The sequence below is a fragment of the Paramormyrops kingsleyae genome, chromosome 8 (genome assembly GCF_048594095.1).
Source record: "Paramormyrops kingsleyae isolate MSU_618 chromosome 8, PKINGS_0.4, whole genome shotgun sequence".
Classification (NCBI taxonomy): Eukaryota; Metazoa; Chordata; class Actinopteri; order Osteoglossiformes; family Mormyridae; genus Paramormyrops; species Paramormyrops kingsleyae.
The window spans coordinates 5858927-5875691 of NC_132804.1; the positions used below are offsets into that span (position 1 = coordinate 5858927).

Here is a 16765-nt window from a genome sequence, read left to right on the forward strand (position 1 = left end):
GTTGTAACCGGGTCTCTGTTTTGTTTTACATAACTGGAAATGGGAACTTGTACAATGTAGCAGTTACCTGTATTAGAACTTGTGAAGTGTTCCATTGAAAGAAACGTGCGAAACATAACAAACAGCGCCATCTCGTGGACAAACCCTGTCAAGGACCAGAACGTGACGTCGAGTCGAGCCCAATGACGCTCGGGAGCGAAAGACAGCGAGGCTGTGATCATCGGTCCATTTAAGTACACAAAACCCCTATCGTATCGATAAATAAGCACCTAATGCATGCTTTTTTAATTGATAAACTAGTTATAAAGGATTTTTTTCTAAATTCATTTATTGTTCTAAATTTCCCATCCTTCTAATTCTGAACCACATATCCTGGACAGGATCGAAGGGGAAAAGCGCCTGTCCCAGGCAGCACAGGGTACAGCGCTAGGGTACAGTGACAGGGCACAGCGCTAGGGTACAGTGACAGGGCACAGCGCTAGGGTACAGTGACAGGGTAGACCCTTCTCCTAAATATTCTACATGATAATGGCAATCTATAATTCAGGGTAATAAAATGCGGATCGCTGTTTTGTTTTGGTCGCATTTACTCACCCCCCCCCCCCCCCCCCCCGAAAAAAAAAAAACACTCATTGACGGGTCATAGGCATTAAAGAAACGTGACCCTATTAAGCAGCACATCCTGCAGCGTGGCTCAGTGTCAGTCACCTCAAAGGTGTATCCGGTCCATCAGCCTTCCAGCTGTTTCCCCAGTGACGTCACACATCCAAAGCTTGATTATGCGTTCTTAAAAACAAACGGTATTTGGATTAAAATGAAAAACGTACACATACACGTGTAAGTGCCACAGACTAAGGGAATCGGTATCCAGACAGGACTTCGCATGCCAACTCCCGTACTAAGGGCTCATTAATGTGGTAAAGTCTTGAACTATATGACTGTGTCACATGTACACATTTTGATAATTTATATTAAGTTTTGCACAATGTCGTGGTACATAGTATGAATGTGCATTGTTCCCACGCTGTCTTGAGATTTCTTAGTGTTTGCATCGGTTTTACTTCATCTTTTTGCTGCTATATGCAAATGTTCTCTTGGGATCAACAAATGCTGCCTGCTGATCTATCTTCTTAACATTTAATTGCACGGTTATTTACACTGACGGAACTATGCAGGTCTGTCGTTAACCACAGCGCAGTCTCATATGAGAGCTGTAAAATCATCAGGGGTCCTACTGCAGATTTTTCAGTTCTTGACGAACGGCAATTAGCTCGACTTCCTTTTTTGGCGCCTCGGTCTTTGCTCAGCTGCAACGTCTGGCTCGCGAGAGGCGGGTGCGTGGCGCGAGGGGGAGTCAGCATTCGGGAAGTGGCGGTTTATCACGTTTGGTTTTTATTGATGATGGACGCTCTACCAATACGAACAGACTAAGCATTCCAAAAACAGAAATGACTGAACCGACAAAAGAAGTACAAAAAAAAAACAAACAAAAAAAAACCTTCCCACAAGTGACAGAAAGCAACCCCCCCTAAAAAAACGTGGTGATATCGGTTCACATTGTAGACATATTTCCCCCTCCTATTATGACTGTCCTTTTCTATACATCTGAGTATTTGTCAGCAATTACCTCCCTCCCCCACTAGAGGGCAGGATGGGGGCAGGGTTACAGAGGGGTGGGGCAGCAGGCAGCAGCTGGAAGCCCCCACAGCACAGGAAACTGATGGGAGACTCCCTCGCGGGGCTAAACAGTAACATTTTACTTTTTACATGGGAAACCTGGGAGGCGTGAGAGGCGGAGCTCAGATCGAGCGCAAAAGTCAATATTACGCTTAGAGTACAGATTTAAAAAAAAGATGCAGGAAAAAAATGTATATTCTCTAGCTCCACTCCCAGCCTGGCCCAGCTGCCTTTAGTAGAAAAGCGAAGGTCGTGGTGTACAGTCCCATCCAAAATCCCAGCAAGAAAGGGGGTAAAGTCGCTGTGGTAACCAGCGATACCGTACTTCTGCCGTCAAAGAGGGGAAACAGCCAGGAGGGCGGACGGCTTCCACGGCCATGAGGTGCTCCCAGAAGAAAGAAAAACAAAATAAAAATAGCTATGAAATAAAATACATTTTCCTTTTGTAACCGATCGACATATAAGCAGAATAGACAAAAATAAGACAATGTAAATAAGACAATAAGGAAATAGAGAGCTTTGGGCAGACAGAGGACCATAAACAGTCCAGGGGAAGGGAGGTTCAGAAGAAAAGGGGAGAGACAGAAAGAGACAGAGAGAGAGAGAGAGAGAGAGAGAGAGCAAGGGCATTTCTAGCTCTGTTGTTTGCGTTTGAGCGCTTCCATCAGGTCATTCCTCAAAGCCTCTTGCTTGGATATATCAGCCAGGGTCTGGATACTCCTGAGAAAGACAGAAAGAGGGAGAGAGATGGAGTGAGAGCTGAACTTTAAACAGGGGAGTTTTCCAGGCACCTGTGCAGCCAATAAGAAAAGGGTTATGGTGGGAGGAAGATTAGTTCACTTAGCATCTAGAACGTGGGACATTTCTCTGATTAAAATCCAGTCGGGGGGGGGGGGGACGACGACGACGACGACACTTCAACAAGGTTAATAAATTCATACGTTGTTATACAGCATTGAAGCAAGTTTAGTAGAGTCAGTGTCCAGGCCATCAGGTGACACCATTAAAAAACAGGCTCAGTAGCTAGAAAAGGGTTTGCTGTTGTATGATTAGTCACTCTGCAGGCTTTGCTCTCTGTGATCCTAAGGCCACAGATGTCAGGGCGACTAACAGGAGCAACCCAGCATTTGGCATCCCCGCCGGGGGTTCAGGACCCAGGCCCGCACCGCACCGTCCCCCACACCATGCCAAAAGCGCGGGCGGGACAGCGCCCGCTGTACCTCCGATGCCCTAGTTGTCGGGCTGAATAAGGCTCTGGCGCTGGGTGAGAACCTGGGACAGCTCCTTCTGGAGCTGTTGGTACCTTTTGGGATCGGGCAAAGACTCAATTGATCTGGAGAGGGAGGGAAGGGGATGGAGGACAGGGGGTGAAATGAGAGGCAGGGAAACAGAGGCACGATGGGGCGGGGGGGGTAGCGATAAGGGGACAGACAGGGAGGGCGGAGAGGAGCAAGACAGGAGAAAGAGCGTTTGAAGGATAAGGATTTAAACATGGGATTATGAAAAGGAGGAGGGTGAACAGGCTGAAATGGTACACGGGGGGGAAATGAGACATTTCAGGGAAAGGTCAAAGGTCACAGGGCAAACTGGACTGCAGTTAAACCGCAGCCGAACCGGGACTTCCTCTGTCAGGCAGCTGGGACTGACTCACAGGGCTGCGCAAACCCTCCGCCATGTCAGATCGCTCTCCCCCAAAACTGTTTTTGCACGTCGTTCCCGACAAGGAGACATTACCTCAGGCCATTGACAATGTCCTTGGTCTTCCCAAAGTAGATCTCGTTCAGGGTAGAGCGGATTTTGTTCTCCATGTCCTGAGAGAGAGGGAAACAAGAAACTTAACGCCGGAAAAAAAATAAAAGGCAAATACGACTCCTGTGGGGGACATTCCGGCGCATTCCACAGGCTGTCACAAAGAGCGGCCGCAGTTCCCCTCACCTCCACAAGGCGGCCGATGTTGGCGATGTGCGGAGAGGAGTCTCCCACTGTTTCGTCTTTCTCCATCTGCGGGGGAGGGGTTTGTGAAATGAACAATCAGAACCAGGTTTATTATGCGTCGATGTCACATTTCGCTTATCAATCCAACATCCATCCAAAGAATATATACGAACTTCAATTCAGTCACATAAGCAGTAAAAGCAGAAATGCCGCTCCCCTCTCCCCTTAACCCCATTTCGTTTTCTTGCACGCAGAAGCAGACAACCGGTAGTTTGATGAAACGTCCCCTTGGAATTTCTCCACTGTTGAGACCAGCCATTTATAATTATTCAATAATGACTTAATTAAGTTTCTTTGTCTGAGCTGTTGACTGAACTAATAGCCTTACACATGCTTTTTAACATTTGCCTTCAATTTGAATTTGCAGAGGAATTTGCCAGATTTTAAAACTGCCATAGATGTTTGAGGAGACAAAAAGCATTTTGTACTTAAGACTTAATGGGCCTGCAAGATGGGGGGGGGGTCTTTTCTGCCCCCCCAGTAAACAGGCCCTCCACACAGTTTCTGTTGAATTGTTCTGTGATGCTGTTACAAAATAAAGCCCCTATTTATTGCTTGTGTCCCGGTAACAGATGGGTCTGTTCATTGTGATGCCATAACATTTCACAATACAGGACTGAAGACGACCACAGATACACATGGCGGACATTTAACATCCAGGAAAACCGCGAGATCCACAGACGCATCACAGCCCTGGGTTTGGGGTCTCTGCTTCCTCCACTAACACAGACATCACCTGACTGCAGAATCAGCTACATTAAAAAGGCGCTGGGGGTGGGGGGGGGTCCCATTCGCAGCAATGTGACCAGGCCATGGGTCTGGTTCCCGCTAACCAGCTGTGGAAATCCTTAAGTAACCAGGGAACCGCCATCACAGGCAGAACCTATTGCGGTGCGACCCAATCAAATCGGCACCCATTACCTCCCCGGCGGACCTGACGATAGTACAGTATGCAGGGGGCCATTACCTGTCTGGTTAGGCTTCCTCCGAGGTTCATGGTGCCAGAGCCCGTCTTAGTGGTTTGGAGCCACAGCATCACGGTGGAGGTTAGCTTGTAGTGAGCTGTGCGCCCACTAGACTTCTCCTGTGAGAGAGAGACAGGCAGGAAGGGTGAGAGAGACATTGAGGAGAGGGGTGAGACAGAGAGAGAGAGAGAGACAGGCAGGAAGGGTGAGAGAGACATTGAGGAGAGGGGTGAGACAGAGAGAGAGAGGGAGACAGGCAGGAAGGGTGAGAGAGACATTGAGGAGAGGGGTGAGACAGAGAGAGAGAGAGAGAGAGACAGGCAGGAAGGGTGAGAGACATTGAGGAGAGGGGTGAGACAGAGAGAGAGAGAGAGAGAGAGAGACAGGCAGGAAGGGTGAGAGAGACATTGAGGAGAAGGGTGAGAGAGACACAGAAAGAGAGAGATAGACAGGAAGGGTGAGAGAGAGACATGAGAAAACGGTAAGAGTGAGAGACAAGGATAAAAAGGGCAAGAAAGAAGTGAAGACATTCAAACATTCAGAAAGAGTAAGAAAAAAAAGGATAGGAGGAAGAAGCATGCATGCAGACAGGCCTCGTGATGGCAAGGCAGATGGAGGGAGTGTGACAGAGATGGCATGAGCCCAGCGATGGCGGGTCCTACCCCGACTCACCTGCACCTCCACCACGTGGATGGAGTCCCAGCACCCTTTGATCTTCTTGGAGCCATCGCCAGCCTTCTTGATGAGGATGACACCCGCAAAGCCATGGTCCAGGTCCCAGAGGTACACCGATGACACACCCCCCTCAAAGTACCTGCCATTGGACAACAGCTCAGAGGGGGAGGGGCAAGACCCTGCATAACATGAAACTACAGAGTACACACGATCATACACAGCACCTCACACTAAAATAACTGGCCAAGTGACAAAATCTCTGCTGTTACACTATACTATCACGATAGCTTTGATTTACTGTCACGCTCCACACAGTGGCCTACGTTGCCTGAGATGCAAGCACTGGCTGTTAATCACAATCCTGGGGCACTGAGAGTTCCACGTAACAAAAAGGCATTCAACTGCGTGTCACAGATCACCTGACCCTGTGCTCAATGACAGCAAGAAATATGATAGTATGACACCCATGAGAGGATCCTGGGCTGTAGGATGCTGCTAGGCCTCAATGGTCTATCGACTTTTCACAGCATATTGATATATTTTCAAATGAGATATAGGAAGAGAATACAGTTGATAACAGGCCCGGTTAGGTGTGGTGGTCTGCACTGGCACTGCGCATCAAAGCGTTAGCGCTAATTTTAAAGCCAAAACACGTCGTTATTTCTTTGACTGCAACAACGAATGTGGTATTTTGACAGAGAATAGTACAAGATTTTTAGTAGAGACCTATAATATTCCTTCCTAACTGTAAACAACACGAGAGCCACAGTCGTGGTATTGCTGCACACTCCCAGAATTCACAGCGAAATTCTAAACGTTCAGTTAGCGTCTCGCGCAGAAGCTGATGGAGGGGAGCGGTGAGGGAACATTGTTATTTAGTTCATTTTGTTTTAAAAAACTGACAGACGGCTGAGAGGATAAAAATATCGTAATTCACAATATTTGTTTTATTTTATTGAAGGGTAGTACCATAATTTGTCTTTTTCTGTCATTAAGTGTGCTTTCAATGGCTATCAGGTTATTGTTCTTCTAAAGCCATTTACCAAATAGGTCGTAGATTTCGGTTTAATTTTCTTGCTCCAAACCACTCATCTTCTGTTTTGAAAGCGGCGTAATAAACCGAGAAAAAAAACGTTTGCCGGTGGACGAAGTGGAGTGAAACGCTTTATTTGATGCACGCAAGACTACCATAATAGATGTAATTTAATTTGCCTATATTCTGAGACCTGTGTGTGCAATAAAGACATTTTTATGTTGAACAGTCCCAACTGCATATCTGCAAACAGGGAAGGAAACCCTGTACTTGCATTTTGTTTTGACCAAACTCGGCTTTATTAAAAGTATTTGCAACACGTGGCTTCGACTCAAAGCTGAACATATAGCCCATTCTTCAGGAAATGTCGAGATATATATCTTGTACTGCCATTCTGCCTAAAAATATCAAGATATGGTTTTTGGTCCGTACCATTTAACCCTAAATGTAACAATATTCACGGGGGAGATACAAAAACCCCAAGGAGGAAACCAGCCAAGAGCCAGAAAGATACACGTTATGGTCTGACCCACTGCAGCAGACAACCCAAGCGATGAGCCAGCAGCCCAGTTTAGCACCATGCTGCACTGCCCTCGTCCGTTTTTAGCCAATCAAAGAGCTCATGTGAGAGCGAGATGCTTTCCACTGGTCCAGAGCCCACTCCACCCCACCGAGTAAGCAAATCAGGGTACAGAATGGGGGGGGGACTACTCACAGGTCTCTGTACTGGTCGAAGGCATTGTTAGCCTCCACCTCTAGCTTGCGCAGGCGGGCAGAGGGCATGGCGCCGTCGTCGATGGGGGGCTCATACTTGTTGCTCCAGGGGGACCTGCGAGAAAAGGTTAGTGATGCAGTCAGATACACCCCAGATACACTGTTTGAGACAGCTCTTTCAGGCTTCCAAGGAGTGGCAATTAAATTTAAGAACTTTCCACATACAAGATATAACCCCCATTCTCAACGTTTTGAAAGCCCTTGTGCTATTAGCACGAGCAGCAATGAGATTGTAATTCTGCGAGTGACCTGTAGGAGTCGCCGTCACGATTGTAGTCACACAGTAGGTAGTCCTTGCCCACCACCTTGTCCCGGGCGATCTTCAGGGGCTGGTCGACTGAAGACAGCAGGTCTTCGCAAAGGCTGGGCACCTGGAGGGTTGGGACACACCGACGGGAGAGTCTCACTGGGCTCATCTGCACCACTAGACATCAGGATCTGGAAAACTCCTACCATGCTTTCACCCCCCTCTCTCTACCAGAGCTCCACCAATATGTACAAACATACCGGAACTGGCTGTGGTTTGGTGCCAAACATGGAGGACAGAGAGTGCTGGGTGATATGACCAAAAATTTGTGTTACGGTATTTTTAAGTTGCTGGCAGTTCCACTGTATTTTTTACGATGCTGGTGGTTTCACTGTATTTTTTCCCCTGAATTTTTTTCCCCAACAGCAGTAAGCATTTACAACAATAAAATACATTTACAAATGTTTTTAAAAAGGTGTTTATTATTAGGCCTATAAAAAGTTTAAGCTACAATTAGCTTAATAGTATTACTTAAATGTTTTAGCAGATTATTGATGTGTATTCAGCTTGATAGCGACATGTTTTATTGATTATTACAGTGATAAATCGATAATATTTTGCTTTACCGACATGCATTTTATTTCAGACCTAATTATATTACACATAATCCAAATTTTAGGTACAGACTGAAGCAGTTGCTATAAATACTATAACACTAAACAGTCATATATGGAGAATTGCTGTTATAAAGATATAACTGTTAGTAAGAAGGATTTGCACAGATAACAGGGGTACGCTCTCAAAACACTCTGCACAGCGACCCATAGCGCTTCTAACAGTCAACAATATTATATAAATTGCTGCCTATTGAAGCATTACAGATGTCGATTCAGCTATGCTACATTATGGTGGCATATGAACAATCCGTATCGTACAGGAAACTAAAATTGATATACCGGATGAATCCGTATACTGCCCAAAACAAGGACAGGACATTATTACGAGACGCATAGGAGAAACACTCCCCAGTGCAGTATATGCAAAACTAAAGAACACAACAGAAATGACAAGTTAACTGGAAAAATGGTGCAAAGACATCCTACAAGCAATAACATAGCATAAGAGAACCATGTGCAAATGACTCAAAGTGCAAGGGGAACAGCATCCTAAGAGTGACGTGCAGAGTGATGTGTAAAACAGACCAAACAAACCACATTTATAAGAGATACCCCCCAGACTGCCTGCCTGACCCAAAACCTGCTAGGCGGAACCTGCATGTACTTCAAGGTGCACTTGCACAAGAACAGAGACGGTAATGGAGGAAGACAAGGCCGACACTCTTGCCTCACTCTTGAAATGGACACACTGATACTTATTAAGCAAAGTCGGACGGCTTAAATCCTCCAGCCAACACCCCCCACCCCACGCCCCTCTTGGCGGGGTTTGTCAAAAAGTCGCCGTGCTCCTGAGCACCTCAGAAGCGAGAACGAAGACCACTCTCTCACCCGTAACCTTTTCTCTGCAGCATGAACCCAAAAGCCCACAAACGATGGCATCGATTTGCAACTTTAAAGACAGACGCAGAGACAGGAAGTGAGACGGGTATGGTGGAAGTTATAAATAAATAAGCAAAAATGCCAAGTGTGATCTCAGCTACAACTACAGGCAACAACTCAGGAGGGAGGGAAGGCGAGATGGGGGAGAGAAAACTTGAGATGCTTTCAGGGAGAAACAGACCCTTTGAGACAACAAGCGACAAATTGCTTCTCACACAAAATCCACCCCGCCCGTCAGATAGAGGGACACAATGGCCAACTTGTTCCCCAGTCACCATGGAAACGCTCCCACACCTGGCACAACACCTTATGCCTGGGACGGGCACAAAGGAAAGGAAATAAGAAAGGGCCTGGGAGACGAGGCGGATCTTCGGGGGGTCTGTGTGGCTGGGCGCTGAGCGACCGGTCAGACAGCTGCCTAGCGGGTCAGCTGACCCACTCGTGCACGGCTCTGCCTCTAGGGGGCAGCAGAGTGAGTGACAGCTCCAATAATGACTCCTAACAACCACACACAGGAGGGGAACCCATACGCTGTGGGCTCCGGGGGAAGGAGCAAGAGGGAATTCAGTTAGATTGATAAAAAGGGGGTAAAAAGGAAAACATGGACAAGCATGGGAGCGTCTCGATTTAAAGCAGTGTTTCTCAACTCAGTCCTCAGGGAACCTCAGACGGTTAAGATTTTTGCTACCTCGTAGCTCCAGGGAGCAAAAACATGGTCTGTAAGGAAGTCCCCAAGGAGTGGTTTGAGGAACACTAATTCGGAGACTTTAGATCTTTAACATACTGAGATATCGGAAGGCAAAACAAAGACCTCCCCTTCTTATGTCGTATTAGATAGCTAGAAAATACACACCTTTACTATAACACTACTATACTATAACAAGATATCAATGCCACCAGCAAACAAAGTCCCCTTTGACTTTACACTGATACAGCTGACACTGCTTTTTGCTTGCCCAGTACACTGCAATTTATATCTGCACAGTTTTTAAATATTCTGTACAGTCCTTGAAAAACAAGAGCCATCCTGACCCCACAGCAAAGAAATAAAAATAAATCGCAAAAAAAAATTCTTCAATTTGTCGTAAAGCAATACCCTATAAATCTGTCTTGTTTTTGTTTTGTTAGCTGTTAACCTAACCGGCTCTCTATCATGTGGACGCCAGCTTCTCATTACTCATTAACTTCTCAACTCAATTTCAGTTTATTTTTATATACAGTCTTTCCTTAAACTGTTTCCTCCAAGTTTGCGTCTTACTGTCACTTACTGACAACCCGCATCTAAGGGTAACAATGGTGTAAATGAATAGTCAGAGATATAACTCAACATCCATCTGCTGGGTAACTCACCAGGTCGATGAGGTCACTGAGGTTCTTCTCAATCTGCTGGGGAGGCAGGCGTCTCATCAGGTCCAAGGCACAGTCCAGCTGCTGATCAGACTGCAAAACACGCACACGCACACACACACACACGGATCAGCATCATGGACATGACATCGGCAAAATTCACACTGTTTAAAAAAAATACATATTTTTTTATATGACAGCATCTTAACTTTTCATCTCCAGAAACTCAGCTGAGAAACAGGACTGGGGTCCATCATTCTGTCAGACCTTTGTGCAAAAAAGACCCCCAAACCTACACTCCCCTTCATGGTCTGCTCTGACCTATTCATCATGAGAAAAGGCCCACTGACACGAACTACATGTGCTTAAGGGAAATCCGATACATCGGCATACAGACAGTCATGACCCAAACATGGAACGCACCACGCTGTATTCCCAGAAGGCGGTGGGGGGAATCCCACCTTTGAACATTACGCTTATGCTTAATCAAACCCAGGTGATACCCCAGGTGATACCCCACGCTCTAACACACGCGGCACCCCTTCCTGTCCCGTGCAGGCGTGTCTCGCAGACGTCGCATTCCTATGTGTGAAGAAGCCACACCCTGCGACACTCAGGTGAAGGAACTGACAAGACACATCGAAATATCACCATGGGCCCATAAGCAGATCCTCGAACCCCAGCTGCTCGAAGGGATGCCGGATAAATGGCTGACTCTGCTCTCTGACCTCGAAACCAGGACAAGATGGAGTCCGTGAAAGTCAATATGAACTCCTATGTACCTGCAGGCTTACTGGTACTAATGGCAAATAAAGAATGTTTCATTTACAAACTCAAGAGGTAACCAGCATCCCACCTGAGGACAGACACATGTGACTGGGCCAGAACAGCACCCAGCTCCCAAACACACGCACCTCTGGCTCCGTCAGACGCACACTCGCTTCCCCTGGTTGTTCTCAAACGTCTTTTCGTATCACAAACGAACATTCCTCATTTTCCAAAGCAGATATCAGATGTTCGCTCACCAAAATAAAAAATCTGAACTGGAGTGAACTACCGCCCCGAGCTACACTGCCATGTAACTGGAATCTCCCCGGGGCACTAGCCCAGCATAAACACGATGCAAACGACTGCAGACACATCACGCGGTACTGTGACCAGTGTGGACAAGCACTAAAGGTCCACCCACTTCAAAATACTTCCAAAGGCTGCAAAAAGCACGAGCAAATAAGTGCGGAAAAAGGGCCGGGCAGCCCAAGGTGGGCTCATTCCGCACGGCCTTCCCGCATCCACAAACACGTCCTCATCCCTCTCTGCGGGACGCTTTCCTGCTTCCAGATAACACCGGCCCACGCCTCAGGATTGGCACATCCGCTCGTACCCCTAACCAAGTTAAGTGTTTCCACTGCACTGATGGGAAGGCCAGGGCAGCGATTTTTGGGCAGACAGGGTGAGGTAGAAACAGCAGGAGTGCAGGCACATAGCTGACAGGGTTACGGTTACGAAACATCTGGTTCTGCCTTAAGTAATCAGCGGCTTGGAAGGAACACTGTTTGAGGGTTGGATGCACAAACTCTTTTTTTTGGCCCTTGTGTTCTTAAGACTCCACATTGTATGTTTACACATCAATCTGAAACATAGATTTTCTTTTACTCTGCCCATTACCAAAGCTGAAGTAAATGTAGTAATCTGGCAGTAAATAAATTTAAACCTTTTGTTTATTGTCATCTTCATTTTAAGCATTAGAGTCGCATAAACAGAGAAGACAGAGTCATCATCTTAGCCAACGATTACTCGCTTGCGGTCTTCATCATCATATTTTAGGTTTTTGAAATTTAAAAAAAGTAGGAAAATGAAAATCATGGACAATTGCACATCAAAGACAAAAAAACAATTAAGTGGTTGCAAGGGTCACCATTTACCATGTTCCCGAAATAGAATGGCATCTCACTTTTAATTTCACAGATCTGCACATTGTTCATAGTCACAGATTGGCCTTCCTGTTCTTCTGTGTTGCTGTCAGATGTGCAACTATCACAGTCGCTTTCAAAAATGACATATTATTGTCACACATCTGTATTTACTGTACCCAAAGGACCTGTTACTGTCCCAGAGCAGCACGATGCAGTCATCGATTTGCATGCTACTGTTGCTGTCTGAGCTGGCCGCCTTACTGTTATTTTCCGAGAGTCACATCACATGTTACGTTTGCTGTCACATACGGGCAATCACGGCTCGCGCCCAGAGCACGCTCCAGATGACACTGGCTGCACCAGCGGGAAGGCACTTCTCTCAGTCGCTGGCAACAAAACATGTTTACGCTCATATTCTCTTAAAACTGTTCAAAATCGAGGGGGGCACCGTGTATACGAAAGATGCTAAGCCATCAGTCACACTGGCACTGGATCCGTATCAGTGGGCGACGCGCCCCTGAGACACAGACACGCAGTAGGGGCACTTCAGCCGCACAAAGCAGCCAAGCGCTATTACTATTCTAACCCCAGTGTGTATATAATCATGAGGGGGCGGTCAATTTCAGAGCCTTCCATAACGGCTCGATCCAAAAACTTCCTGCGAACCGTTTCAACTGCTAGCCGTCAGTCAGCTAGCTAGCCTCTTAGCCCGGTGCCCGCGCGGACAGCTCGGTTCCCGGGCGTTATTTATCTCTCATGGCTGTCAAGCGTGCGGGCAAATAAAGCGCTACGCAGGGCACTTCCTATAAAGGGCAGGAGTTAATTTGCTCGCTCTGTACCACTCCCCAAAAAAAAATCATATTCCAGCTCCTCCTGCGCTTCTCTACGGCCTTACCATGTCTGCGACTCGGCAAGTAGGTCTCAGCAGTGAAATGCTTTCCGCTTGTTTATTTCGTTTATTTATTTATGTACACGTCTCCGGCTCGTCTTTTCCCCGTTTCGCTGCCGTCGCTTCCCAACGGCTGCTGTTTATCTTCGCCTCGCTCTCTCTCTCTCGGAACCCAGCCCTGTCAGCGATTTCACTTCCTCAACCGAAGCAAATCAGGGCGACGAGGGAGGATGAGGAGGGCGACGACGGCTGCGACGAACGCGGCGAGGACAGGGAGGGGCAGCCGCTGAGAAAGCGACTGGCGCATCCATATCCGGGTTACTCTGACTCTTTCGGAGGAACAGCCAATCAGAGAGAAGCAGCAAAGTAATGGCCAAGTAAGGAAAGCGAGGCGAGGGGGCGGGACCAATGCTTCAGTGGGCGTGTCTTTAACCAAAATCTGTAATACCGGATGGGAAAGCAAGGTTTCCTTCTTAGACTTTATGAGGAGGCTGTCTTGTTTCCCTCTTTGTTGTTTAGCGACGATTTAAACGTAGAACAGTTTTAAACATCAAATATGCAGAAATGCGTCACGTCAACAAACGTTTTTTTTTTTTGTGAATGATTAGTGATGCGCCGCACTGTCAAATGAACTTACCTTGTTGAAAGACACCTGATCTGATCTTACTGATCCTGTGCAATTTTCGTGTTCTTCCCATGTTGAATTCTCAGGTCATGTGTGAATTCCTCATTAGTAGATTGAGAATGTATTTTTATCATTGTTCTTAATTTGTGCTCCAGACATCAGAAAATAATTCAAATTTGACCATGTTGGTGCACCCCAAGTTGCGATCTTAATTAATTCCATAAGATAGCTATCACGGAGTCCAGGTCTTCAAGAGTCATAGCCCATATGTTTCAATTAATGCTCAATTTAAAAGCTGAAGCAGTGGGGTGGCGGGATTATTTACAAAACAAACATTAACAAAGCGATCAGGAATGCATGCAAAATCCTGCATACTCCTCGGTTCACTAAAACTAGTCAGCTGCTGTATATATTTCTGATATAGCCATAAATCACTATAGCACTTGTATTTAAAAAGTGGGAGCATTTTCATTTTGATATATATTTTTTTAATTCAAGCCTGCAGCTCTTGGCATGTGCTGAAAGTAGAGCGCTGTATGCTTGGTGTTTTGAGCTCACAGTGACCTACGTCAGGAGGGGCCGCCGCCGCCTGAAATAGCACCACCTCTGTAAGGAAGTGAAGCCGGCACGTGGGAAAGTGCAGAGAGGAAACGGGCAAAAACAGCCCCGCTCTGTGGCAGAACAGTGCTGTTGTTTACATTCAGTGCGAAATGTGTAGCGAACAACTCATGCAATTGTCCAGCCACTAAATTACATTTCTAGGTTTGATATAGCAACAATTGTAATTATGTGATACTGAGTAACAGGAATGGAAAAATGACTTATCATAACAGCAATAATGATGGTTTGTCAGGGTGTTTCAGAGGGTTGCAGAGCTGGCCGCGGACCCCCCTCCGCTCCCCTCCCTTCGCCAATCTGTCCTCTATTCAAGGGTGTGCAAATGTATGCCCTGCAATGGGTGGGAATCCCAGTGCACTGCAATACTGCCTGGGGCAAACCTGCCCCTCTGACTCTCTACTGAATAAGTGATGAGGAGATGATAGCATCTGATGACGTATTAGCAAAGTCGTGTCACGCTTCGATTGACACCAGTGGCTCACGCTATGTTGCATGCTCTCTCCATGAAAATGCAAATTTTAATTGTGTACTTTAATAGAGCTCATGTTCTCAGTAATGGGCTGACATCCTGTCCAGGGTGACCTCTGTCATATATCCCGTCTTTCCCAAGATAAGACCGAGGCTCACTGGAATCCCGTAAAGTGATATGGGAAAATGGGTGGATGAATGTATGCATGGATTGATAGATGGAGGAACTGCATCATAAAACTACAGTGCAGTCGTTATCAGTATTTCTATGTGACATTCACAAGGTTTAAACGATATCCTAGCAACCCTAGAACTAAAGGGTAAATGCAGGCAATTTATTACCCAAAATCTTGAGCTGCGTTCTATATACGAGTATCTTAACCGGGTTTTAAAATCCACGATATCGATCTGCATTGTTAAGAAGACTAAAGCTAATTTTCAAATGATTTATGGACAGCCTGTACGTATTTATTTATCCACACACCAATTGTTATAATTTTGCTTAATTTGTTGTTTGACCAATCTCTCATTTTGTGTGTGTGTGTGTGTGGTGGGGGGGTTCCAAAAGTCCTAAGAAGTGTCGAAGGCTAAGTTCGTGAATTACTGATTACATTAAAAGAAGGAAATGCAATGCAAGTTAAGTGCAATACGTAATTTGCGTATTTAAGGGGACGTGCTTTATTGCCACAGTTTCCGACAGTGAGAGAGACCTTGGACGGAAGGCGGTTCGCTGCCTGGCAGATTGTGCTGTCGAGCTCTGTAACAAATACGTACAGTAATAAATACTGACTGTATTAATAACTGCAGTTTGGAATATACACGTGTCAGGCCCTAGAGGGACTGCGGCCGAGGTTCTATGGTGCTGCCATTCGTTATCAGTGGATAGGCGACGGTAGAGAGGCCGTTAATTGGTCTACAGCACTGTGCTGTTGTGCAGTCCGGGCTAATTAAAAGCTACTTCTTAATTTGTATTCAGTCAGACAACGGCTAATGGCTAGTGTTGATTTTACAGTAGCTTGAAATCAGAGCGGCTTGATCATAAATGTCAGCTGTAACCTGTTATCCGACTACAACCTGCCAGTAATCCAATAACCGGTAAATGAAGAACGTGTAAATGACGTATGGTAATCGGGGCAATTCCCTGCTCTTTCCCTTTTTCTGCTTCATGTCTAAGAAAAAAAATATTTGCAACAGACAAGCGAAAAGGAAAGGATATAAAATACGAGTGAAGTTTGGGAAAGTGAATAGGGAGGGGGGTGCGTAGCTTAGTTACGGTTTAGTGGGACAGCCAGGCCAAGTTTGAGCTGGTCTGGATCGTGCTTTTATGTAAAATAACGTTTGCAGTCAACGTGCGCTTTATGCAGTTATTTATGCATTAAAATATTTTATCGTCACAAAAAGGTTATTGAAACTAGTTTGGAAATTGCAACCCCTAATTAGTTATTTGGAACAGTATGTAGCATTTCAGGGGGGGGGGGGGGGATACTGTAGTCGTTAACTCAAATAAGGTTGGTTTTAGCAGGTAAGGCAATCTGCTAAAATGGTGATTTTCTGAGAATACAACGGAGTGGTACGATTTTCTTTTTCTTTCGCACCTTGTTATTCATCTGCCCCCCTGCCCCTGCAAGCGCAAAAACCATAAACAGTAATTTAAGTATTAAATCTTTTAAGCTAAGACAGGAAGCTGTCTCCTTCGGGCGAAAATGTATTAATTATAATAATAGTACATTACAAAGCAGGCAGCGCATGAGGTGCAAGATGTTTTCGGTGAGGAAGAAAAGCGTTAGGAACTGAAGGGCGCGCGGCTTGGCGGGAATGAAAGGGTGACCGTCGGTGATTAGTGACACTCCGTGCTGAGAAGGACGTAGCCTAATGTACCGACAGGATCTTGACGTTGACTTCACGTTTTCGTAGACAGGAAGGAAACTTAATTTGTCGTGTAGGTGGAAGGAATATATGGAAAAAATTAAAGTATAGAGGTAA

The 16765-nt window shown here is 46.0% G+C and overlaps 1 protein-coding gene across 2 annotated transcripts; it reads right to left on the bottom strand.

Moving 5' to 3' along the window:
• Window positions 1-1369: 1369 nt before the first annotated feature.
• capzb (capping actin protein of muscle Z-line subunit beta) lies at window positions 1370-13351 on the bottom strand. 2 transcript variants are annotated; one of them, XM_023829638.2, is made up of 10 exons: window positions 13078-13351; window positions 10273-10362; window positions 7369-7490; window positions 7061-7174; window positions 5310-5451; window positions 4640-4756; window positions 3613-3678; window positions 3412-3488; window positions 2898-3010; window positions 1370-2397 (listed from the first exon to the last, which is right to left on the bottom strand). In XM_023829638.2, exons 1-9 carry the CDS (start codon window positions 13078-13080, stop codon window positions 2908-2910), a joined length of 834 nt encoding a protein of 277 aa, XP_023685406.1. In that variant the 5' UTR covers window positions 13081-13351; the 3' UTR covers window positions 1370-2397; window positions 2898-2907. The 2 variants fall into 2 exon arrangements, with proteins under 2 accessions (XP_023685406.1, XP_023685414.1); XM_023829646.2 differs by lacking the exon at window positions 2898-3010 and having other exon boundaries at window positions 13078-13350.
• Between the last annotated feature and the right edge of the window lie 3414 nt (window positions 13352-16765).

Coding starts and splice junctions, on each gene's coding strand:
- capzb (XM_023829638.2), bottom strand. Junction 7,175..7,368: donor CGTGACGGCGACTCCTACAG/GTCACTCGCAGA, acceptor CTTTTCTCGCAG/GTCCCCCTGGAGCAACAAGT. Junction 5,452..7,060: donor TTCGACCAGTACAGAGACCT/GTGAGTAGTCCC, acceptor GTCCAATGGCAG/GTACTTTGAGGGGGGTGTGT.